We start from the raw sequence: 25,094 nt of genomic DNA on the forward strand, positions 1-25,094 counted from the left end.
TTGACTCATGGGTAAGTAACCTCTTTTACTCCCATCCATGCTAAACCTCTTTAGCACCAAGTCTATACACCTAGATTGAGACAAACCTAACATCCTCTTAGATCTATCCTTATAGATCTTTATACCTAGTATATAGGATGCTTCACCGACATCCTTCATGAAAAACTTACTTGATAGCCATGTCTTGACCGATTGTAACATTGGGATATCATTCTCAATAAGAAGTATGTCATCCACATATAAAACTAAGAAGACAATGGCACTTCCATTAGTCTTCTTGTATACACAAGGTTCATCCATATTTTTGATAAAACTAAATTCTTTGACTGTAACATCAAATCGAATGTTCCAACTCCTCGAGGCCTGTCTTAATCTATAAATAAATTTCTTAAGCTTGCATACCTGATTTGCTCTCTCTTTTAAGACAAATCTTTCTGACTGAGACATGTAAACCTCTTCCTCAAGATAACCATTAAGAAAGACGGTCTTCACATCCATTTACCAAATCTCATAATCATGGTATGCTGCTATTGCAAGTATAATCCATATAGATTTGAGCATGACAACAGGTAAAAGAAAATTACAAGTTACATTTACAAGCATGACTGGTCAAGTGTGACATCGGCGATGCTTGATGAGTGGAATTGATTTCTTATGAAGATAAATTTGATTAAATTTGTTCCATATATCTTCATTCATGATCATGAGAAATAAAAAAATATAGTGTGCTTAAGATGATGTTGAGGAGTGATATTACGACTCCTGAGAATCGATCAATATGACATGACATATTGGCATGATCTTCAAGCTCATCGTGTAGAAAGTTTGAAGGATAGGGCTTTTTTGATTATTATGATGAGCCCATGACAAACGTATAACAAGAATCCGTCCATCTATGCTTTCTTGTTTTTCTTATCATACAAACACAAATCACTCAAGCTATTAGACTTAGTGATTATAATCAAGTTAGACAACTTTAAGAAATTAAATCCAAAGGATTTGCTATTGAACTAATGAATTGCACATGATGACTACAAATATATTTGATCAATGTCATCTAAATTTCATTCATCCATTTCAACTGACTCGAATAACTCAAAGAGCTCCTAAGAATACAATGCCCACAACAAGTCCGAGAATAGCACCAATTGACAGTCGGCTCCTCGAAAATGTGCTTGCTGATGCATCGATGACTTTCTTGCGTAAGGTAGATGGCTCTTCAGGCTAAGGTCGACTCATCTGCTTCTAGAGAGTCAGCAGGGAGTTGATTTTCCTTTAGAGCGGCTGTAGGGTCATCAATGATACCATCTTCTGGAGATTCTATAGGGATATCATCTGTCTCGAGAGCCTCCGACGAAGAATCGGCCTTCTCTGGTGGTCCTGATACAATGATGACGGATGGTGCACTATCAATACTGGATGAGATGATGGGCTCAGAAATCTAGAGTACTAAAATATTATATGGCATTGTCACAACCTTCTTGATAAAGGTTGAGGTATGTGGGGCTCCTTGGATGACAGATCCGAATACCACCGATTCGCTAGCATTGTGAGTGAGATTTAGAAACCCTATTTTGTTGGTAACAACACCAGTGGTTTGGAATAGAGTGGTGAGAAGAAAGCTTCTATATAGTATACCGCTGATCTTTCTAATATCATAATAATCGAGAATGACATAGACTTCCATAACATGTTTGAGATTTTCTTCGAGGAGAGAAAAGATTGCAAATATTCTAGAGTTATCAACAACAAGAACAGTGATGGTTCGACGGTGGTTGATTTCATGAACAAACTTCATCTGGTTGAAATAGTTGCTGAAGATGGAGAACTCAGGGAATGGCTCAAGAATCGCTGTGATGTTAAAAGCCACAGCAGAGGATAAGAAAAAAAAAGGAGGGGGAGGATCCCAACTTAGGGCTTAAAGGCCATCTTGATATAGGTTTGGTATGAGTTGCTAGTGCAATTAGGAGGAGATCGTGGTTTGGTGGGATGAAGGAAGGATTTGATAGAACTTTTAAGGAGAGCAACTTGGAGAGACGAGAGGCAATCAGTTCTATATTTGAAGTTCAAAATTATAATTATTAGAAGGTTGACAGTTTGTGAGTCTCTTCTTTATTAGATTGTAACTATCAAAGATGAACTGGACAGAAGGTATACGTTATCAGAACAATTTGGAAAGAAACTATTCCTAGACCAAACTTAGCGATAATTGGATCTTAGAAGAAGTTTGGATCATTAGAGATGGCTTGTTCATGTTGGGACTATTAGATGGTCGAATAATTTGAATGGCTAACGGACTTATGGCTTATTTTGATATGGCATGGTAAGCATGGTTAACTAAATCGTATTGCTAGTGCTTTGAAAGCATGAGGTACATCCTGAAAGTTCTCATAAATAAGATAAATAAGATGGTGCCACCCATCCTAAGATGCTGCCATATATAATTTTCAACTTTTTTTGACTTAAAAAAAAAAGATAAGTTATTTCTGATGTCATCTTCACCTACTAGTAAAGTCACTTGATGGTAATATTGAAAAATGCGGCTCAAATCAAACCTCCTTGGAGGTTAGAATGTTTAATCATTTTTTGGAGGCCTATTGGCAGTTTTTGGCTTCTCTCATATAATTTGGTTGGTGCTATTGCTCCCTAGGTACCATAGATTCGCGGCTGTCTCCTACTACAGCATAAGCATGTGGAAAATACAATGGCCTAGTGAGTTATTTAGTTGTCTAGAAAAATCATTTGAAAGGATAAAGTTGGTGGAGAAGTATATTGAAAAAATAGTAGAGAATATGGTAGAAATATAAGTAGGCTAGAAGAATGATGAGTCAGAGGATATTCACACGATAATATGGAGCATACTAATTAATGTGATGGAGAAATTCTTTATATACCGTATGTAGTGTAGAAAAAATATACTGTCTCATCTGATTAACTTATGTAGTCATCATTTTTTAATACGTATTTAATACTCATAGTTTTATTTATTTGTTTGAAAGTTTGAATAACGAAAATGTCCCCTTTTGAAAAAATTATGACATCGTGTGACGATATTATGACATCCTGCTATCAAATTATGATTTTTTATAAAAATATGTCATGATTTTTTAATGAGATGTTATAAAGAGGGAATGGTATTTTCATTATTAAAAAATTTATAAAAATTTAATGACTAAAATATCTCTATCAAAATTATGACATTCTATAGAAAAATTATGACATCTTGTGTAGGAACTTATAATTTTACCTTAGGATGTCATAATATCGCCACAAGATGTCATAATTTTTTTAGAAGGGAAAGAACATTTTGTTCATTCAAAATTTCAAATGAAAAAGTGAAACTACGGACATTAAATGTACATTGAAAAATGATAGTTACATGACCTAATCAGATAGAATTGTGCATTTTTTTTACACTGCATGTGGTATATAAAAAATTTCTCTTATGTGATGTATATCTGGATTTGGGCACTATTTTGATAGTTCCAAATAACTACAACTAGGCTCCAATGGCTGCTCATTTATAATAGTGCACTAAGCGCATGGAGTTACCAGCCATTGCAAGCTAACCAAATCCACTTTAATAGCTAACTCAATATTTCTCTTAATTTCTGCAAATAAGCCCGGAATCAAAGTATAATAGACCGTCGAGCAAGTGATGTCAAATGTTTCATAAGCTAACCAAATACGATGCGTCGCACTCATGCACGACATGGCCGGCCGAGCTGAGCATGCATGCAAGCTCATAGACCTTCAAATCTAACATATTACTAGTTAAGGAGTCTATTAATGCAAGTTTATTTGCATTCAACCTTCTAGTTAGGTATGCTAATAAGCTAGCTTGCATGCCAACTTTTACACTGTTTGAGTTGGGTCTTCGCACCTGTCCCATTAAAATTTGCAAATCGTTAGCCTTGACTTGGCATTGTATCTCTTCTTCCAATATGGAAGTAATGAACAAATTCAAATAGAAAACTTTAATGGTCGAACATTTCAGGAAAAGGAATTTTCTAAAATTATTTTAAAACAACATATCATGTAGCACAGGCAACATGATTAGGAATGATCAGAAATTGTAGGTTGTGCCCTTGTCTTTATGGTTTGTTGAGTTAAAAGGATCTAGGATATTATGCAGCCTATATTATGCTAATAGAAATATTGAGATTCATATGGTTAGGAATTGGTAATCTAGACAAATGGTTATGGAGAATCCATGTATATTAGAAATACAGAAGTTTTCAGATTTTATATAATTTTATGATATGTTTGTATTTATGTATGTATAATCTATGAACACCATGCATCTGTACACACATATAATTATACAGATTCATGGACATATATATATATTCAAATTCATAATATTTAAAATATTTGATAAAAAAATAGTATAAATAAAATATGATATATATATATATATATATCTCACTACAATAGAACAGGATATTAGCGATGAAAAAATTCATCGCTAATAATGAATTTTCGTTGCTAATAGTTATTAGCGACGAAATTATTGTCGCTAATATTTGATTGTAAATAATAACGTCATTGATAATTTTTAACGATGAAAAAAAAATTTATCGTCAATAATCTATATTATCGATAAAAAATTTTCATCATAAAAAAAATTATTTTTTTAAAAATTATTTAGGATGAAAAATTTTAGTCGTAAAAAAAGATAATTTGTAATAAAATATTATGTCACTAATAAAAAAATAATTATTTATAAAAAATATTATTCGTTGCTATTAATTTAATTAAAAATTTTTATAAAAAATAAACATAAAAAAATATTAGTGACGTAAATTTTTCATCGCAAATATAATAATTTTTTATATAAATTTTTGTTGCTAATAAATTATCAATTATTTACGATAAAAATATTTTTATCGCTATTAATTTAATTAAAAAAATTTTATAAAAATTAAATTTAAAAAATATTAGTGATATAAATTTTTCATCATAATTAAGATAATTTTTGATGTAAATTTTTATAGCTAATAATTATTTATGACAAAAATATTTTCATCACTATTAATTTAATCAAAAAATTTTATAAAAATTAAATTTAAAAAAATATTAGCGGCGTACATTTTACATCATAAATATAGTAATTTCCAACATAAATTTTTGTTGGTAATAAATTTCTAATTATTTGTGATGATTTTTTTTATTGCTATTAATTTAATATAAAATTTTGATATTTTTAAATTTATTAAAAATTTATTTACAATCAATTTTTTATCGTTAATATGTTTTTTGGCAACCACTATTTCGTCAAAAATAATTTCATTGTTAATAATTTACACATATTTTTTTTAAAAAATAATTTATGAATATATATTTAATTTATATTTATAATATTTTTTATAAATTAAAATAAAAAATAAAATTTTACACAATAAATTTATAAATAAATTTTATCATTTTATTATATTAAATTAAAATTATAAAAGATCTAAAATAAAAAAAACTACATAAATAGACCGTCAAGTGTCGTCATCTATAGAAGGAGAATGAGTTGGAGAAGGAGAGCGCTCGGATGAGCTCGGACCAGCCTGCTGCTACCTCATCAGCTGCATCATCTGCTCCATCTGCGCTATCCACTCCATCATCTGGATCTAGAGCCATTGGTACTCGTCGATGAGTGTAGTCAACTCATCAGCTCGCTGCTCAGTCTGTCTCTGCACCTCCGTCAATCGAGTATCGTAGGTAGCATGGATGTCAGCTCTAGACGAGTATGAGAATAAGGGAGTAGTGATCCCATGCCCTAGACCCCTAACATAACAGGATCTCGTACCAAGCAACTGATCATAGATCTCATCATCTGTGGGTGCGGTCGAACCCTCAGGGATAGGCTGAAATCTGATGTCTATTATGCGGTCTTGAAAATTAAAGTTATAGCTATTTTAATTTCATCCTGAAAATCAAACTGTGAATGAAAAAAATAATTAAAAAAACTTACAAAAAGCTCTTAGCTCCCCATCGTCTACTCCTCTGAGCGTCGTTGGTGGGTTCGCTGGTAGATATCGATCCTACTAGGAAGCTCGCCACTCTCTGCACCTCTCTACAATTTAAGAATAATTAATTAAAATTTTTTTAAATAGTTAGAGAGTTAAAATATACTAATTAAAAATTACTTATCATCTGCTCCATGTGACGAGCGAACAACCTCGAACCCCCACAATGCGATACGGCCTGTCTCGTTCGATTCGTGACGTTCTGGGCACATCTTCTCTGTACAGTTAACAGTCAAATTAGTAGATAACAAACAGAATTTAAGAATAAATGATTCAATCATTAAACTCTAAAAAAAAGAAGTTTGATTGTGTAACCTGATATGCCGGATCTTCATAATGCCGACATATGAGAGCCCAATCATCCATAGTAATGCGGTCATAGGGCCGCTGCTGCACTGCCTCCACCCCATGATCCTACACCATATGGTACCAATGCTGATGGATGCGGTGATGATACTTTTTGAAATGCAAAGATAAATAAGTGTCCACAGCTCGCCGCACGCGATCCTCCTCAAAATCAATAATATCAAATACACCCTGTCAATAAGAAATATTAAAAGAATATCATGCTAATTAAATATTCATAGTATAATTTATTTTACTTGTAACTGAGTGTAAAAAATCTCTCTCTGAGCCGGTACAATGTGACGCCATTCGAAAAGCGTCACAGGGGCATAGCTATGGTATATGATCTGTCAAGGCTCGCACCATCCCCTAATGGGCCTGACGTAGTTGGGTGGTATCTCTATATGGAGATACTGTTTCGGGTGCTCACGTCTCCAATGCTCTAGAGCGAGGTTCTTCGATGGACCTCATCCTCGTCTCACTATTGGTGAAGACTGGTATGAAACAATAATAAATAGATCATTAATATGATAGCTATTCAAATAAAAAAAATCAAATTTTATTATATAAAAAGTATAATAATACCATTTGGACCTGCTTCACTCGGACCTGCCTCACTGGGACCTGCCAGTGCAGGACTCTCTGACGACGAAGCTGGTGCAGCAGTGAAAATCGATGAAGGTGCCTCAGTCTCTGGGGTAGACTACGAACCCAAACGTCGTCATCTGTCTCCTGGTGCCATACCTATAATTCTTGACATATAAATGAATATAATATTGAACAATAATAACGAAAAATAAATTACATTCTAATGAATAGAATTATATCACATACCATTATTGTAAGAGAAGATTGAATAAAGAATATAGATCTACTCATCCATATTCGTATCTTTCTTGATGTGTAAATCCTCCTTCGAATCATAATAATAAACATATATATCGTTTTCTATCTCATCATTATTTTTGAACTTATCGTCACCCTTTGACTCATCAAGATTAAATACAAAATCAGTTTTAACTTCGTTAGGCGGCAGATCAGCCCTATTCAAAGGAGCTGTTACCAATTCTTCATCAACAAGAAGTTCGGTTAATGTTTGTTCTTCCTCTTGAAAAGCTTCATCTTCATGTAAATCTGAATTTTCATCCATCTCTAATCGGGTTGGTATGTCATATACGTCTCTAGGTGTTGTTTTTTGTATGATATGCCAATTATCTTGATACTTTAGATCCTTTAAATATATTACTTATTTCGTTTGAGTTACTAATATATATGGCTCATTCTGGTACCATGTTCGTGCAAAATTTACACTGATAAAGTATAGATCGATATGAATACCGATCTTTTTATTGCTAATATCCCACCATTTACACTGAAATAAGAATGCAGAATTACTGGACCCATACTTCAGTTCTATGATATCTATCAGTACATCATAATATTCAATCTCTTCTTCTTTTTCATATCCTATCGTAGCAATCTCACTATTCTGGATCTGTCGTTGCATCTCAAGCTCCCTTGTGTGAAATCTTATTTTTCTAATGATACAGGATGCGTAGTGGTTAACTCTTCGATCGGGACCACATGCTAAAATATACAACTCATCAGTCGCACCTTCTTCTTTATTGAAATACTTATATTTCATCTACACCATAACATAAAAAATTATGATGGTTCAAATAATTATTTCTATAATTATTAAAAATAACGTATTACTAGTGCAACTTACAAGATCACTAAATTATTTTATAAATTTTCTCCTATGTCGATCATCAGCATCCATATTATTCTCTTTGCATAGTATACTCTTATGCTCACTGCAGCAAGTCATGATTTTTAATTTTACATCGACATAAAAAAATTGCTTAGAACATTAAACAGTATGCTAAGATGGTACTTACTCAATGAAATCTTTAATTTCTTTACAATTATTTAGAACGTAGAAGTATACCTTGGATAGCTCATTCACGTCCATAAATTCATATCTCCTTCCACCAATGGGTCAAATCGTTTGTTTAAATATAAACAGCATCGATTCATTGTCATCCCATTCACGGTCTGCATTATAATCTGTACGATTGAATCTTATTTCGATATCATCAAGATACATCGAGCAGAACATGATACACTCCGTAGCTACGTATGCTTCCGCTATAGATCCTTCAGGCCATACTTTATTGCATACATATTTTTTAAGGTACACAAGAAGATACAAATAAAAATAAATTTAAATTTTAAAAATATATTTACATCTTATAACTGATATGACAAAGTGTGTACAATTTTTTTATCTTTCAATAGAATACATCCACCGATAATATACCGGTCCGGTCAAAAGAGCTTTCTTTGGAAGATGAATAGCCAGGTGCACCATACATCAAAAAATAATGATGAAATTTTTTTTTCTGACTTACAAAGAATGAGTATGATATTCTTCTCAAACTTCTCAATTATATTAATCTTCAATTTTCGGCAACACAATTCTCGAAAGAATATTCCCAACTCAATCAATACAGTTTGACCATCACTACCCAAATAGCCACACATGACTATAGGAAGTAAGCATTGCATCATCACATAGGAGTCATGACTTTTCATGCCAGAGATATTACCGTCGTTATTCCCAACACATCGCGATATGTTTGAAGCGTATGCGTCAGAAAATTTTATAGTTTTGAACCATCCACAGAAACTCTTCTTTTTTTTGTCAAACAGCGAATAACTTGTAGGTGGCATAAAAAATTTATCACCTTGACGAACTAAATGCAACTCCGATCGAATTTTTATTTTTTGTAAATCAAGTCGAGCTTTTGTACTATCTTTTATTTTTTTTGAGATATTCAATACAATACCGATGATATTATCACAAATATTCTTCTCAATGTAAATTACATCCAGATTATGATAAAGTAGTAGTTGCTTCCAATACGATAGTTCGAAAAAAATACTTCGCTTCGTCCAATTCAGCTCAGCTTCAGTATGCTTCCACTTGCAAGTACTCGATGTTTTTTCAAATTGAACATTTTTAGTGACTTCAAGTTGCCCTAAAACTTCTGCTCTACTTAACTCCTTAGGTGACGGATGCCGATCCAACTTACCATCAAAGTATTGATTGTAACAGATCGTTCAAGAATAATTACCAGGTAGAAACCACAGATGATCTATGAAGCATATTTTCCATCCATGCTTTAAATATAAGGAAGATGCATCCTTGTTATATATTGGACATGCCAGATATCCTTTGGTGCTATACCCAAATAAGTTTCTATATGCAAAAAATTATTTATGGTCCATAAAATCGAAGCATACAACTTAAAATTTTTTTGACTCACAGAATCATATGTCTGTACTTCATTTTTCTATAGCTCCTTCAGATCATTGATTAACAGTCGTAGATATACATTAATTTTATTACCTGGTGCTTCCGGATCGAGAATCGACAGTGACATAAAAATAAATGGTTCTTTCATGCACTTCCAAGATGACACATTATATACAACTACCATCACAAGCCACATGCTGTAGGAAGTACTCAAATTATCAAAGAGATTAAATCCATCTATCGCTGACCAAGTCGGATATTGTGCGGGTCACTCGCAAAGTGCGGATGCTTTACATCGAAGTCTTTCCATACTACAGAGTCAGCCGGATGGCTAAGTATGTTCTCTTCCAGAATCTGCTACTCATGATGCCATCTTATTTCTTCTATTATCTTTGTGGACATATACAATCTTTGAAGTCTTGGAATCAATGAAAAATACCTCAAAATCTTTTGAGGTATTTTCTTTTCTTTTCTGTTATCGATTTTATACTTAGGCTCACTGCATTTCAGACATTCAGTTGCCTATTCGTTATCTTTATAAAATAATATACAGTTATTTTTGCAGGCATATATAGGAATATAGTCAAATCTCAATTTTTGCATGTATATTTTTACTTTAGAATATGATTTTGAAAGTCTCTCTCTATCGGGAAGAGCTGCTTTAATCAATATCAAATTTTGATCAAATAACTTCTGACTCCATCGGTTCACGATTTTAATATGAAGTAATTTTATCAAAAACTCTAACTTGAAGAATTTTGTACAATTTGGATAGAGAGGCTCTCGTGCATCCCTTACAAGCTTTGCAAACTATTCAGAAGTCTCTTCTACCTCAAGTCAGATATTGTATTTATGATCAGAATTGCCTTCAGATGCACTGATACTCATGCGTATATTTGAACAAACATCTTGATGTAAATTATCCAATAGTTCTCCTATACCACACCATGTTCGACAGGTTCAGCAGCATCACTATCATTTTCAATATCATTATCGTCACTTATAACTTCATTTGGATCACCCTCTCCATGCTATATCCAGCAAGTATACTTCTTATCCATATCATAATGTAGCAGATGCTCCTCAACAAGTGTTATGTGACGATATACCACATTGACACATCTCTTGCACAGACATTTTATCCGACTAGCACTGTCAGCCTTATATCGTGCAAAGTCAATAAAATCTCGAACATCTTTTCGATATTCAGACAAAAAAATACCTCTAGCATTCATTCAACTTTTGTGGATATCCATCTAATAACAAATATGAAAATTATTAATAACAAAAAAATTTTTAGTGATATTCATCCGAATCGGATCCCGATTCGGATTTTGGATCGAATTCCGACCCGAATTCCGAACCAAATCCCGATCAGGATTCGGACACAGATCATTTTATACAAAATAGCATGCATTAAAGAATATAGACTGAATAGTAACACAAAAAATCTCCTTCCACCAATTTAATGAAGCAAAAATGCATGATCCTATCCATTTCAAATCATTACTAACAGGTGTGGCCCTATCCCTTTCAGAAAAGTAATAATCTTATTATTGTTAGTAGTCAATATTTTATTTCATTATTATGAAAATTTCGACAGCATCTTCTCATGATTCTCCAAGTATACAACGTGAATATGGTGCCTACGCAACCTATCCACTATATACCCGAAGAATAATGGACAGATAACTGCTGAGTACCATATAATGAAATAAAATATCAACTATTAACAATAATAAAATTATTATTTTTTCAAAAAATCTGAATACGGGACATCCAAGAGTCGATCTCGATCAAGATCGACTCTTGAACGAAAATCTACAGCTCAATACAATTTAACTACCATCTCTGAACATACATTCAAAGATGAATTTATAAATTATCAAAAAAGAGTAACTCTGTATTAAAATTTTTTTATCAAAAATTTTAATAATTTTTTTTAAAATAAAAATATTTTTTATATTTATTTATAATAACCAAAAGCATACAAAATAGCCTATAAAATAATTAAATTGTAATAAGCAACAGCAATGTGCGAGTGGAACAAAAAAATTTTATAAATTTCAATAGTAACACTAAAAAATTTATGCAATAAATATAAAATAAACTATAAGTAGTTGAGCATGCAAAATAATATTAACATAAAATAATAATATGAAACATAATCCCGAGGATCCGATGGTTTTTTATTTTTTTTAAAATATTTTTTATCTAAAAATAATAAATAAATTATTATTATTTTTAAAATATTTTTTACCTAAAAATATTTTTTTAAAATATTTTTTTTTCTAAACAAGCTCCGGACTAGACCACCCACGACCCCCACTCCCATGGCGCCGGCACCCAACCCACGCTGCCCGAACTCGACCCCCATGACCACCACTCCCACGGCACCGCCGTCATCACCCACCCCTCGTGACCCACCCCTCGCAATGCTACCGCCCTCTCCAACCCCCCACGACTTGGATTCCAACTCGGATCCTGATCAGATCCCGATCTGGATCCCAATTTGAATCGAGATCTTGATCCAAATCTCGACCTCGATCCAATTCGAATCGTGATCCATATTTTATTTTTATTAATCAAATAATAAAATATTTGATTAATATTTTATTTTTTATTATTTTTTTTAAATTTTTAATTTTTAATTTTTAATTTTTTTTAATTTTTTTCTCCCCCCTCGTTTCTCTCCTCCCTTCCTCCCTCCCATCCGTCACCCACCCCTTCCCGACCGACCCCCTCATCACTGTCAACCACCCCTCCCTGGCCGATCCCCTCCTCGATCGACCCCCTCCACCGACCGACCCCCTCTCCGACCCTGTGGCATTGCCGGCCGCCCAATGCCCCCTCCCCACCCTCATGTCGCCCTCAACCGACCCCTTCCCCGACCCCGTGGTGCCGCCGGCCGCCCACGGCCCCCTCCCTGTCCCGTGTCGTCCCTGGCCGCCCCCCGACCCCATCCCCGCCCCCATGTCGCCCCCGATCGACCCCCTCCGTCGGCTGACCCCCTCCCCGGCCCCATGGCACCATCGGCCGCTCACGGCCCCTCCGCCCCCTAGTGGCCCGATCAACCCAAAAAAAAAGTTGGAAAACCCTTACCTCCGACGGACGGCAATGGTGGCACGACAATAGCACGGACGACGGATGGCGATGGCGACGGTAGAGATGGGCTCGCTGGCAGCAAGAAGGGGGGAGAGCTCAGAGACAGAGAGAGGAGAGGGGAGAGCTCAGGGAGAGAGGAGAGGAGAGGAGAGATGGGGGAGGAAATGAGTTTCGTATGAAGGGACATCGAGTTGACGTACATTGAATGCAGAACTATTAGCAACGAAAAGCGATAAAAATTTTCGTCACTAATACTATTATTAGCAATGAAAAATTATTTTCATCGTCAATAATTTTTGTCAAAAAAAAATTCTCATTAAAAAAATTTTTGCTCTTAAAAAAATTTATTGGCGATGAAAAAAAATTTTATTGTTAATACATTTATTAGCAATGAAAATTTGATTTTGTCGTCAATAATTTTCTTCAAAAAAATTTTCCCACTAAAAAAATTTTTTCTATAAAAAAAATTATTGGTGATGGAAAAACAAATTTATTGTTAATAAATTTATTAGCAATAGAAATTTAATTTTTATCGTCAATAATTTTTGTCAAAAAAATTTCTCCACTAAAAAAATTTTCCCACTAAAAAAATTTTCTCTTAAAAAAATTATTGATGATGAAAAAAAAATTCATCGTTAATAAATTTATTAGTAATGAAAATTTGATTTTCATTATCAATAATTTTTGCCAAAAAAAATTCTTTACTAAAAATTTTTTTCTCTAAAAAATTTCATCCAAAAATAAATTATTGACAATGAAAAAAAAAATTTCACCGTTAATAACATTATTAGCAACAGAAATTTGATTTTCTTCGCTAATAATTACCGCCAAAAAAATTTTTTTTCCCTCTAACAAAATTTCCTTCAAAAAAATTTTTAAAAAATTTATTTTTAAAATAATTTTTTCAACAAAAACACTTTTCATTGCTAATATTTTTTTTCAATTAATAAATTTTTTATTCATAAAAATAGATTAAAATAATATTTTTAAAACATGATTGCCAATGAAAACTAAATTTACGTTGCAAATATATTTTCATAAAAAATTTTATAAAAAAAATTAAAGACTATTTACGATAAAAATTGATTTTACGTCGCTAATAATTAAATATCTTTCCATTAATAATTTCATAAAAAATTAATTTTAAATTTTTTTCTATCAAGAAAATTTTCTATCCAAAAAATTTAACAAAAAATAATATTAAAAAAATATTCATAGTGAAAAGTAAAATAAATTTTCTTTAATCTAAAAAAATTTTGGTCTAAAAAAATTTTTCTTAATAATTTCATCAAAAAAATTATTTTTTTATTAATTAATAAAAATTTATATAAATAGTTGATTTATGATTTTTTTTAAAAAAAAATTCTTTCAAAAAAAATTATGTACATAAAAAATATAATTATGATGAAAAGTTCAATTTACGTCGCTAATAATAGTTATAAGAACAGCTCTTCGACTTCTATAATGGAATGGACACTATGGGTGATCAATAGCTTTGAAGTTTTCGATCTTCAAGGAACTCGTCTTCTTTTTGGAGTTCTCATTTTGGAAGTCGAAGTTCTCGTTCTAGAAGCTCGTATATTGTATGCATATAAGGATCGAGATTGAGAAATTCGTTAGGAATTGTATGAGCATCAAAGATCTAGCAATTAATCAGAATCAAAACAGATCTGTAGGCAGTGCAAGTTGTATTATAAAGTATAAGCTCATATTTATACTTTGCATTGTTAGAAAGATAAGTATTCGTATTATTTATTTTCTCATGATTAGAACTCTTACAGAAATATATTTGAGCGTCGATCGATGCGGGAAGCGCGATACCTTTTGAGATCGTGGAAGTCATACTAGAATGCACTGCTTAACTATATGATTTCTGCATGAAAAGAGGCTCCTTTCATACAGTTTAAGGCAGACACTCCATCCTCCTTTCATGTAGTTTAAGACAGACACTCCATCAGAAAGATTCATTGATATCACTAGTAACAGTGACAGCAATGAACAGATAAATTTTACACGTAAATAAATATATAGCTCATTTTATTCAAAAGGATCTATTCATTCTAATCCGCGAATATCACCTACTTTCATATGATTTTTTCATATAAAAAATTCGATCTGAATCATGACTCACATTTGTTTCTTTATCATGTAAAAGGACAAAAGATATATACAGCTACTACAAAAAATAGATACAATTGTCTTACATAAAATCAAAAGTTTAAATTTTATAATTTTTTTAAAGTTCTAATTTTTTTACATATTAGCGATGAAAATATTTTCATCGTAAATAAACATATTTACGATAAAAATAAAATTTTCATCGTAAATAATCATTATTTATGTTGAAAAATTTTATCGCAAATAATAAACAACTTTTGATTTTTATATTTTTTAATTATTTATGAAGAAAATATTTTTATCATTAATAATTTATTATTTATAATAATTTTTTTCTTTTTACGATAAAATTTTTTATCATAAATAATGATCAACTTTTGATTTTTTTTTAAATTTTTGATTTTTTTAAACTATTGGCGATGAAACTATTTTCGTTGGTAATAATCTCGTATTTATGATGAAACTTTCTTTTTCATCATAAAAAGAGCTTATTTATGACGAAAAATTTTGGTTGCAAATAATAATCAATTTTTATTTTTTTTAAATTTTTAATTTTTTAACTATTGACGACGAAAATATTTTCGTCGGAAATAATCTCGTATTTACGATGAAAATTAGTTTTTCATCGTAAAAAGTGATTATTTATGATGAAAAATTTTAGTCATAAATAATAAATAATTTTTAATTTTTTAAAATTTTTAATTATTTTTTTAACTATTTGTGATAAAAATATTTTTATCATAAATAAACTTATTTATGAAGTAAATTTATTTTCATCGCAAGTACTCAATTATTTATGACATAATTATTTCATCACAAATAATCTGTAATTTTTAAATTTTTTAAATTTTTTATTTTTTTTCAAATATGAGTGATGAAAATATTTTTGTTGGGAATAAATTTATTACCGATGAAAAATGATTTGTATCGTAAATACTTAAATTATTTATGATGAAAATATTTTCATCGTGAATATTTAAAAATTTAAAATTAAAATAAATGATGAATTATTTATGATAAAAATTTTCATCGTAAATCATTAGTATTTACGATGGAATATTTTTTCCATCGCTAATATGCAATTATTTGTGACGAAAAATTATTTTCATCGTAAATATTTTATTATTTTTGATAAATTTGATTTGTCATCGTAAATACTATTATTGGTGATGAAAATAGTTGTATCATAAATAATTTCATCACAAAATTTTTTTTTTTCTAGTAGTGTATATATATACATAGGAACATGATAAAGAATTTCGGCTAGACTCACGTTATCAAAGCAGGCAGCACACGTATATTATATATCCAGAATTTCTACAAAATAATCAGGGGATTTTTTGAATTATAATTTTATTTTTTAAATTCAAAATATCCAGAATTTTAAATAATACGTGCATTTGGTAGTTAACGCTGCATAGAGGTGAGTAGATTGCTACCCTGCGCCCGCTGGAAATTGCCCCTCGGACCATGGGGTATAACATAGGATTCTCCGTAGGATAGCATGCATTAGATATTTTTGGGTGCTTTGAATGGATTGAGCATGACATATCCTGCTGCAGAAAAATCTAACAACCTTCATGCATCATGGTTGGCATGCCTGGTACATCCTGGCCAATAAAATGGAGCCAAATCATCTGTTACGTCGCATTCTGAAGGACGACATGGACATGGACATGGACATGGACATGGAAAGATAATGCTATCTCCCCCCCCGGCACTGGCGCCCGATAGTTGCTGGAACCAGGATAAGACCAGAACCCTGGCATCCACTAATTCACTTATTAGGATAAAATTTTTATAGCCGGATCCATCATTAAAAAAATTATGATCGAATATATTTAAAAATATTTAAAAAAAATAAATAATATATATTTAAATATTAAAAAATAAATAAATAAATTTTATAAATATTTGAACAATCTAGATAAATATCATATAATTATTTTTTTAATAAATATCTTAATAAACGATTTGCCTATAAAAATTTCATCTGACTTGCTATCCTAATCAAACCCATGGTTTTCATCCCATTCAAACATCCGATCCTAATCCAACGGTCAGATCACAAGACCATCGACGGCAAAACCCGGATACCGGATCAAGCTCCCAGTATCCCCACAATTCTCGTGAGATATTCCACCGGATTCCGTTGTCGCACTGATGCCCTCCTTTTCCTTCACGCTTTCACCAACCTTCCCTCCCCACGACGCCATTATTCTCACCTCACCCCGTGATATCCACCAGGGACAGGGAAATCCGGATAACCCAGCAATCACCCAGTCGAGTATCTCCACGTGTCGGAAATCTCTCCACGTCAGCTACTCAACCTCCAGCCTTCTAGCAAAAGCGTCCCCTTTTTTAGGATAGTCTCACTCTTTTTGCCCAAAAAGAAAATTGTAAAATTAAGAGCTGAGTCGGAACGGAGTTCGATGAGCCCCACCGCCTACCGACGAGCCCGAACCAAGATCCGACGGCCCAAATTCCTCAGCCTACGCCGGCATCTAGTCCCCCCGCCGCCGGAGATGGCCTCCGTCGCCACCGACCCCGCCGCCAATGACGGGGTGCCCGCGTGCCAGCAGCTGGATCTCTTCCCGCTCCATCCGGAGCACCACCTCCTTCAGGACAGGGAACCCCCGGTCTCCTGTCTACTCGACGACGACGACGGCGGGGGCGGGGCACCCACCCTCACCGCCCTCCTCGGCGGCGCCACCTCCACCGGAGACGGATCGTCGCCTGCGGCGTCGCCGGTATCGTCGTCGGCGGTGTGGGACGGCGACGGGGACGGGCTGGCCCGAAGGGTGCTGCGGGGGCGGGAGCGGTGGGTGTACTGCTGCTCCTCCGCCGCCTCCTCGTCGGAGGAGGAGGTCGCCAGCAGCGGCACCGGCGTCGATCTATGGTGCGGTGCGCCGCAGGCGCTCTTGCTTAAGCTGGACTACGAGGAGGTTCTCACCGCCTGGTCCGATCGGGGATCCCTCTACATCGACGGGGATGGACCTCAAGTCGTTCCTGAGCTCCACCGTACCGCCTCTCCGGTGAGTCAAGATAAAATAATGAGTAGATCCAGGCCGTCGGATGCGATGATGGATGGATTATTGATTGATGGCAGGTGTTCGTGGAAGTGGGGAGCATGGGATTGAGGGTGCTGGAGAGTGATCGGGCGGAGGAGGGGAAGGAGGTGGGGAACAGGGAAGCGAGGGTGATGCGTTACAAGGAGAAGAGGAGAATCCGGCACTTCTCCAAGCGGATCCGTTACGAGGTGCGGAAGCTCAACGCCGACAAACGCCCGCGGTGGAAGGTAAAAAAAAAAAAAAAAAAGCCCAATTCCGCTGCTCTTCTCTACTGTTGAACCGTCCGGTTCGATTAACATTATGGACTCCAACTTCCAAGTCCATGTTGCATGCCATCAATGCGGTTTAATTATGCATGGACCATGCAATTAGCAAGCGCAAAACTTTGGTGTTGACTTGAGTTTCTTGGACTATGATTGGAAAAATTGCCAATAAAAAAAATACATATAAAATGGCTGCTATGATGGTTTTGAAATATGCATTACATATATGTGTGTGTATGTATGTATATGTGCATGTATATGTGACTTGAATTTAGATTATCGATAATACTTAGGCATGTTATAGTGACTGTTATATAACAGGGAATGGCAGTTAGTTATCATCTGACGTTTTTACTGCTCATCCAATTGTATAGATATTAGTTAATATTCTAGTCTCTCGTTTTAGTTCAGAGAATAATAGTTTATTATGTTACAGAACAAGAATATCACATTTTGTTAACATCCATGTCTGATGTTCCCACCAAAGTGTTTAAAGGCCATTATTTTTGTTATGACTATGAACATCTGTTTTATAGGTGCTTTTACTGCATGTTTGTGCACCAAGCTTTATATCTGTTGTGTTATGATGATAAGATCAGTTTTGAAGGAGGGCTTTATGTGAATCCATGTGTGTGTCTATGTGCATATGCATGTGTGTGGATGCACCATTTGAAGTGAGACCTCAGAAAACTATGAAAAAGGATGACATTCTATAAAATTATATACGTATGTATGTATATCCACGTTGGTTTTGGCATATATCCTGAAATCTAACAGTAAATTGGAAATAATGCATAATTATCTTTTCTCTCTCTCTCTCCCTCACACGCACACAATGGGATTTTGTACATTGACTAGAATCTTTGAATTATGTACATATGAATGTATGAATGTATATATAAATATATATATATATATGTGTGTGTGTGTGTGTGCATGTACATATGTACATATATCTACATCGGTTTTGGTGTATATCCACACCGGTTTTAGCGTATATCCTGAAATCTAACAGTAAATTGTAAATAATGCATAATTATCGTCTCTCTCTCTCTCTCTCTCTCTCTCTATCTATCTCTCTGTACGTCTCTCTCTCACACATGCACACACACAATGGGATTTTGTACATTGACTTGCCTCTTTGAATTACAAAATTTTTTCTGATCTATGTTGGCCATCAATGAAGTCCATCTTATCACAACAATTCTACAAGCATCGTCATACTGCAAAATATCCATGGCCAACATCATATTGCATTGACATTTGTCTGCTTACAACATGGCAAACAATATATTTTCATAGTAGAGAAGTTTGTTGCTAAGAAGAATTGGTCAGTGTGCTTGAAGTGCCCCTACCCCCATTGAAAACATCAATCATCTTGTGCTCCATTGCTGCTTTGGTAGGTATTTGGAGACTGTCACCATCACTCTCAAATTACAATCCAACTAAATGCATTAAATGATCTCTGGATCAAAGTAGGGAACACAGAAGAGCTCTCATACTACAAAACAGCGTGTGACCAAGTAGTCCACTAAATTTGCTGCACTTTGGTGGGCTGTTTGGATGCAGAGAACAATAACATCCTTTCTCATGACCACTGTGGATATGTTTATACTCATGTAGTTTTAAGTCATCCATCTTGCAAAAAAAGGAAAAGAAAGGAAAAGAAAATAGAAAAGTATTCATGAAGCAAGTTGACAATACCAAGGAATTCACAGTCATGCTTTAATCTCTTCAAGATCTGGCCTATTTTTCTGCCACAGAAAACATCAACTCAAAATTCCGCTCATGTCTTCGTTCTTGTACCATCCATCTCTATCCTGCTCTCTGACCCTCTCTCCTTTCCTCTTTTGCAATCGTTTCAGCACTTCTTCATTATCTTGATGAAGTAGATGGAATTCCATCCTTTTTTTTCTCAAAAAAAGGGGAAAAAAGAGGGCATAGAAAGTGTAGGGTTTGTTTATAGCCTTATCAGCGTTTTGTTTACATTGTGTTTCTCTAAATTGGATTCCAATTAGATTAATGCATTTGTTTGAGTACTGTAAAAGTAAACATACTGAGGATTATAATAATTGTAAAATTTTAATGTAAACAGGACTTTGGGAAAACCATGAACGTAACATAAATTATTTAAGTGAATATTTTGAAGTTTGCAAACAGAGAAGTTTTATTTAAAGGGATGTACCAAGATAACAATGAGTATAACAAAATTTCTTACAGTTTATACAAATGTTCTAACAAGATGACATTGTAACATGTTTCTTGAAAAACAATTAAGATTACATGTCAAACTTCTATCAATATAAAGTGCTCCCCAAAAAATTAATTGCTGTGAGATTTTATATGACATATGTAAGGAGCTGTGGTACCAAACAAGCCGAAGTAAGATCCTTAATTGCTACTCCTTGACATTTTGGCTGAACTGCAATTAACCCTCTCTCTTTTCTTACCTACATTTGTGAAATGACCAAATAACTATTTATTAGCAAATAGTGACCACAAATATAAGGATATTTTTGTTTTTTAATCCAACAATAATCATTTTTATGCCATTGGTACTATGGTACAATGTAATCATGACATTGGGATAAAAATATTTATCCAAACAAAGATAATGACTTATCCCACCTTATCCTGGAATTTAAAATACCCATAAGGATAACTATAACTTATCTCCAAATTGCCTATCTTGCTTCCAAACTAGACCCTTTTCAGCGCTAGACAGAATGTTGTTTCCATTTTGCTTTGCTTCATTGGTAGCATGCTTTCATATTATTGTGTTTGGTGCATTGCCCATTTTATAGCTTTTGATAAGATATATACACACCTGTATAACATACAACCTGGCTTCTAAGTTTGAGCCGGTGCCCAATGTGCGAGTATGGCTGCTTTATGCCGATACCCCACAAGCTTTCTCTTCTTCTTGTTTGGTGGTAATCAATCAAAGCCTGGACCTCCACTAAGTGAACCTTTAGAGGGGTGCCAATCAATTGAACTATGCAGTGTTGGCAGTACCTACAAGCTTCCTCATGTCAATGGTCGGCTACTTAGATTTTTGCAGTAACTACATACCTCATAAAGGCAACATAGCTCTAAACTGTAGCCCAGAAGCTACCACATTCTCACACTGCAGTCCCTAGAAAAAAAAAAAAAAAAGAAGCTTCAGCTATTTTGGGGTTTCACCGCTTCTTCCTTTTCATTGACAGCAACTGTTATCCTCTCATTATTAAGGATCATTATGGATCATTATGCCAAAGACCATCATTGGTATATATTTTAGTCATTTTGTTGAAATTGTAGCGGAAGAAACTTTAAATTTGTCGCCAGCTGGTTTCATGGTAAAGTTTGATCTTATATTTAAATTTATTGTTTCAAAGATTTTGCCATGTCCAAGAAATATTAGACCCTTCTGCAGACATGTCTTGAACTTCAATTTCAACCTTTCATGCACATTACTGGTTGTTCAATGTTATGGTGTGATTGAAAACATCTTTTGTTTTATTTTACTTCTTTGTAAAATGAAATCTGCTTATCATCTAAAAGTTTCGTGCAGGGTCGATTTGTAAGGAGGAAAGAGGAGTGAGGATCTTTCTTGATCAACAAAAGAATAGAGGTGAAATAAGGACAACTAGTTAATTAGGTTTCACCTTCCTGTGGATTATTTTTAAAACCAAGTATTTGGTTGTATGGGCTGCTGAAGCTGTTAAACTGTAATGAGATGTAATATACAAACTGAAAGAGATAAATCAAGATGCTTTTCTCTGTACCCAGTCTTGACTAACAAAAATAGTTATATTGGGTCATAACTGAAGTAATAACAAAAAAAAAAGGCAGAAAAATTCCAAGCTCCAACTAACAACTATGGTTGCGATACTATTATTCTTGGCTTAATTAACCAAATATTGTTTGAGGTTTTAAAGTCAACGAATATTGCCTGGATATTTTAAATCCACTTTTTTGTTGTTAAAACCTGGTTTTAGAGCCCAATTTTAAAATAGTCTAGAATGGTATTTTAATTTCGCTGATCATGAAAGAATGCAAGTTAAATCATTCCTTTGAACATTTCTAGATGTGTATCAGTCTTATGCATTCTAGATTTGCAAACAGAGACACCAGTTCCTTTCATCACAAGACAGAAGACATACAGTGATAAAGGTAGATGCATCAGTTATGAGTCCTCTCATGGTAGGTGCCTGGAGTTATCACATAAACACACATGATCATTTACACAATTGGTCTGTATAACCATTATGGTGTTCCAGCTATATTTGCTTGACAATCCCGAGACTGTTTTGTTCCTGAACATTATGCTCAATTCTGAAGTTTCCAAATCTCAATGCAGCTAAGTTTCCAAATGTCAATGCAGCTTCATTATGTTACCAATCATGTAGAAGACTTGCAATTGCCACTTAACCTTTTGCTGCTCTTCTTATCCGGAAGACTGGAACCAAGAGCATTTCCTGCTCTTCTGATCTGGAAGACTGGAACCAAGAGAGCTGACATGACTTCTATACAGCTGAACTACACTAAGTTTGTACCTCTGTCCTAAACTACTGCTGCTGTCTTAAACATTTACACCAAGAGTTCCCCTCCTCTCATCCTCCTAGTTTGCTTGCTGCACAATTGCAAGTATAAATTGTTGAGCATAGTTTCTTAAAGCTAACAAACTGCCTTTTACCAATTTTATCCAAGGCAATCCTCTAAGAAGACAGTCCCTTCGCATCGACTCATCCATTTCCCTCTGCATCTTTCAACATGAAATTAAAAAGATGGTATCATGTTTCTTCAATCTGCTCACTTCTTGGACAGAGATCATTGATGAAGAGGCTCCATTCTTGCTGTTTCTTTTTCCTCTAAACCCTTCAAGGAAATTAAGTACTTTTTGATTTTGATCTTGAGTCTTACAACCAAAACTTTGAGTAATGAATATGAAGTAAATTTCGTCTGGCGTGTCATATCAAGATAAAACAAAGCTAAAATAAGCATGTTTAAACCTTAAATCTAAAGTTGCAGAAAATTAAAGATGCTAAAATGCAGTGAAGTGTGGGCATGCATCCAACTTCCTTATAGAGACCAATAGGTCGACAAATGTAATGCACTCCGAGTAAGTGGCTATTGGTATAACCTGTACATATGCTTAGAAGATTTATAAAATATTAGGATGTCAAATCTGGTTAACTAAGCATATCCGTCATGGTCACCCCAAACAATGTCTAAAACCACAAAGAAAAGAGTATCATTGATGTTTTACTTGCGCATATGCTTCTCTTGCTCTTTATTTATTTATTTATTTTCTTTCTTTACCAAGGCCAGGCCGGACGTCAAGTTGAGCAGGGCTTCGGATCCAATCGAACAGGAAGCGCTCGTTGATGTCGGCACCTATCGAGTTGGATTGAACTATCATATGCTGTATTCTTCCAAAAGAGATTACGTGCTAAAAGAGCAAACAATAAAATAATAAAACTAAATTGGCATGAATAAAATTCAACCGATTCTCTCATCCCAACAAATTTGCTGCATTCCTCCTTTTCTGTTCTTCCACATCAATAATTAACCTAAACTGATAATTTAATAAATCCGTAAGAATTCAAAGCAGCTGATTAATGCAAGGCATCCATTGCTCCAATCACTCAGTACCCAGAAAATGAGCCATGTCATGGGTCAGCAAGCAACTTTTGGTGTTTGAGAATCATAAGACTTTCACAAAGCTCAAGGCCTTTCCTAATACATCCTGCGAGCTGATTATTCTTTTGCATGGTAAAGGTTCAAGCACTTTGATTCTTTTGTATGTTGGTCTTCTCCTTTACCTCTTACAAGTCTCCAATGCCCCAGTGGACCGTCCAATCCATGAATCCAACCGAAAATCCAATGCTTCTAAATTTCCCAAACAAGCCCTTCATTTGAAACATCATGCATCATGACAAATAACGATCATTAACTTCCGATGTGAGTGCAATTCCATGCCGAGGAGGCAGTTATATGACCTACTCTAGAAATGCTGATAAATGACAAGAGTAACTTAAGGTACTTCCAGTCATATGACAGCAAGCATGCGCACTTGTGTATGTAGGCTTAGGAGGTGGATGGTACATTACCAAGGCAAGACAATATACGCACCTAAATGGACACGGTTCATATCATAGTTTATAGTAATCACAATTTTATATCAAGGAAAATCTAATGGTTCTTGTCTCAGTAAACTAAAGGCAAGGTGACCGCATATGCTTCTCTTAGACCGCTAAACTGACTTACATATTGAAGGATCTATTTTTTCTAGTATTGGATAGATGTTTGGTCAGAACACTACCTCTCAAGATCTTTTCAGTACCACACGATACAAAAAAAATAAAATAAAATAAAAATAATCAAAATACGTGAATCAGTCATAAAAGGACTCGTCTCCACGGAGCATGCAAATTTCACTATGAAAAAAAAATTTTACATAAAGAGATCTCACCCTCAACCCTCGTACATCCAATTTCTCTCTCACCTGAAGTTCTCCTCACAAAAACTCTCTCTCTTGGAAGACCTCTTTGAACCCCTGAAGCGATCGGCATCCGCTGTCCAGGAGCCTCCTGCTCCTCTCTCAACAACGCGCGCTCTTGTTTCTCTCCTTACAGGTTCCATATGGCGCCACGGCAAAAAACTAGACCGCTCCTTCTCTCTGCGAGACACGGGCCTTTTAAAGGCTAAAAATCCAATTAGATTAGGTTTAAAACTCCTTAATCAATCCAAATCAAGTCCCTGAACCATCGGATCAAGATCGGGATGTTCCTGGACCGTCTGATCGCGATCGGTCTACGGAATAGTGCCGTGGACCGCGAGAAATACCTGAAAAATGCCCAGACAG

The 25,094-nt window shown here is 34.4% G+C and overlaps 1 protein-coding gene and 1 pseudogene across 1 annotated transcript; one reads left to right on the top strand and one right to left on the bottom strand.

The window, feature by feature from the left end:
• Nucleotides 1-1,095: 1,095 nt before the first annotated feature.
• Nucleotides 1,096-17,126, bottom strand: LOC114914576 (fasciclin-like arabinogalactan protein 14; annotated as a pseudogene).
• A 141-nt stretch (nucleotides 17,127-17,267) lies between these two features.
• On the top strand, nucleotides 17,268-22,010 carry LOC105052987 (uncharacterized). Its single transcript, XM_010933976.4, has 3 exons — nucleotides 17,268-17,945; nucleotides 18,020-18,208; nucleotides 21,798-22,010. Exons 1-3 carry the CDS (start codon nucleotides 17,343-17,345, stop codon nucleotides 21,825-21,827), a joined length of 822 nt encoding a protein of 273 aa, XP_010932278.1. The 5' UTR covers nucleotides 17,268-17,342; the 3' UTR covers nucleotides 21,828-22,010.
• Nucleotides 22,011-25,094: the final 3,084 nt, after the last annotated feature.

This window comes from Elaeis guineensis, chromosome 10 (genome assembly GCF_000442705.2).
Source record: "Elaeis guineensis isolate ETL-2024a chromosome 10, EG11, whole genome shotgun sequence".
In the NCBI taxonomy this organism is placed as follows: Eukaryota; Viridiplantae; Streptophyta; class Magnoliopsida; order Arecales; family Arecaceae; genus Elaeis; species Elaeis guineensis.

What these genes read in the sequence shown, in the direction of transcription:
- LOC105052987 (XM_010933976.4), top strand. Translation starts at nt 17,343, where the DNA reads ATGAGCCCCACCGCCTACCGACGAGCCCGAACCAAGATCCGACGGCCC. An exon ending in TCCACCGTACCGCCTCTCCG is followed by an intron (nt 17,946 to 18,019) that starts GTGAGTCAAGAT and finishes GATTGATGGCAG; the next exon opens with GTGTTCGTGGAAGTGGGGAG. An exon ending in ACAAACGCCCGCGGTGGAAG is followed by an intron (nt 18,209 to 21,797) that starts GTAAAAAAAAAA and finishes AGTTTCGTGCAG; the next exon opens with GGTCGATTTGTAAGGAGGAA.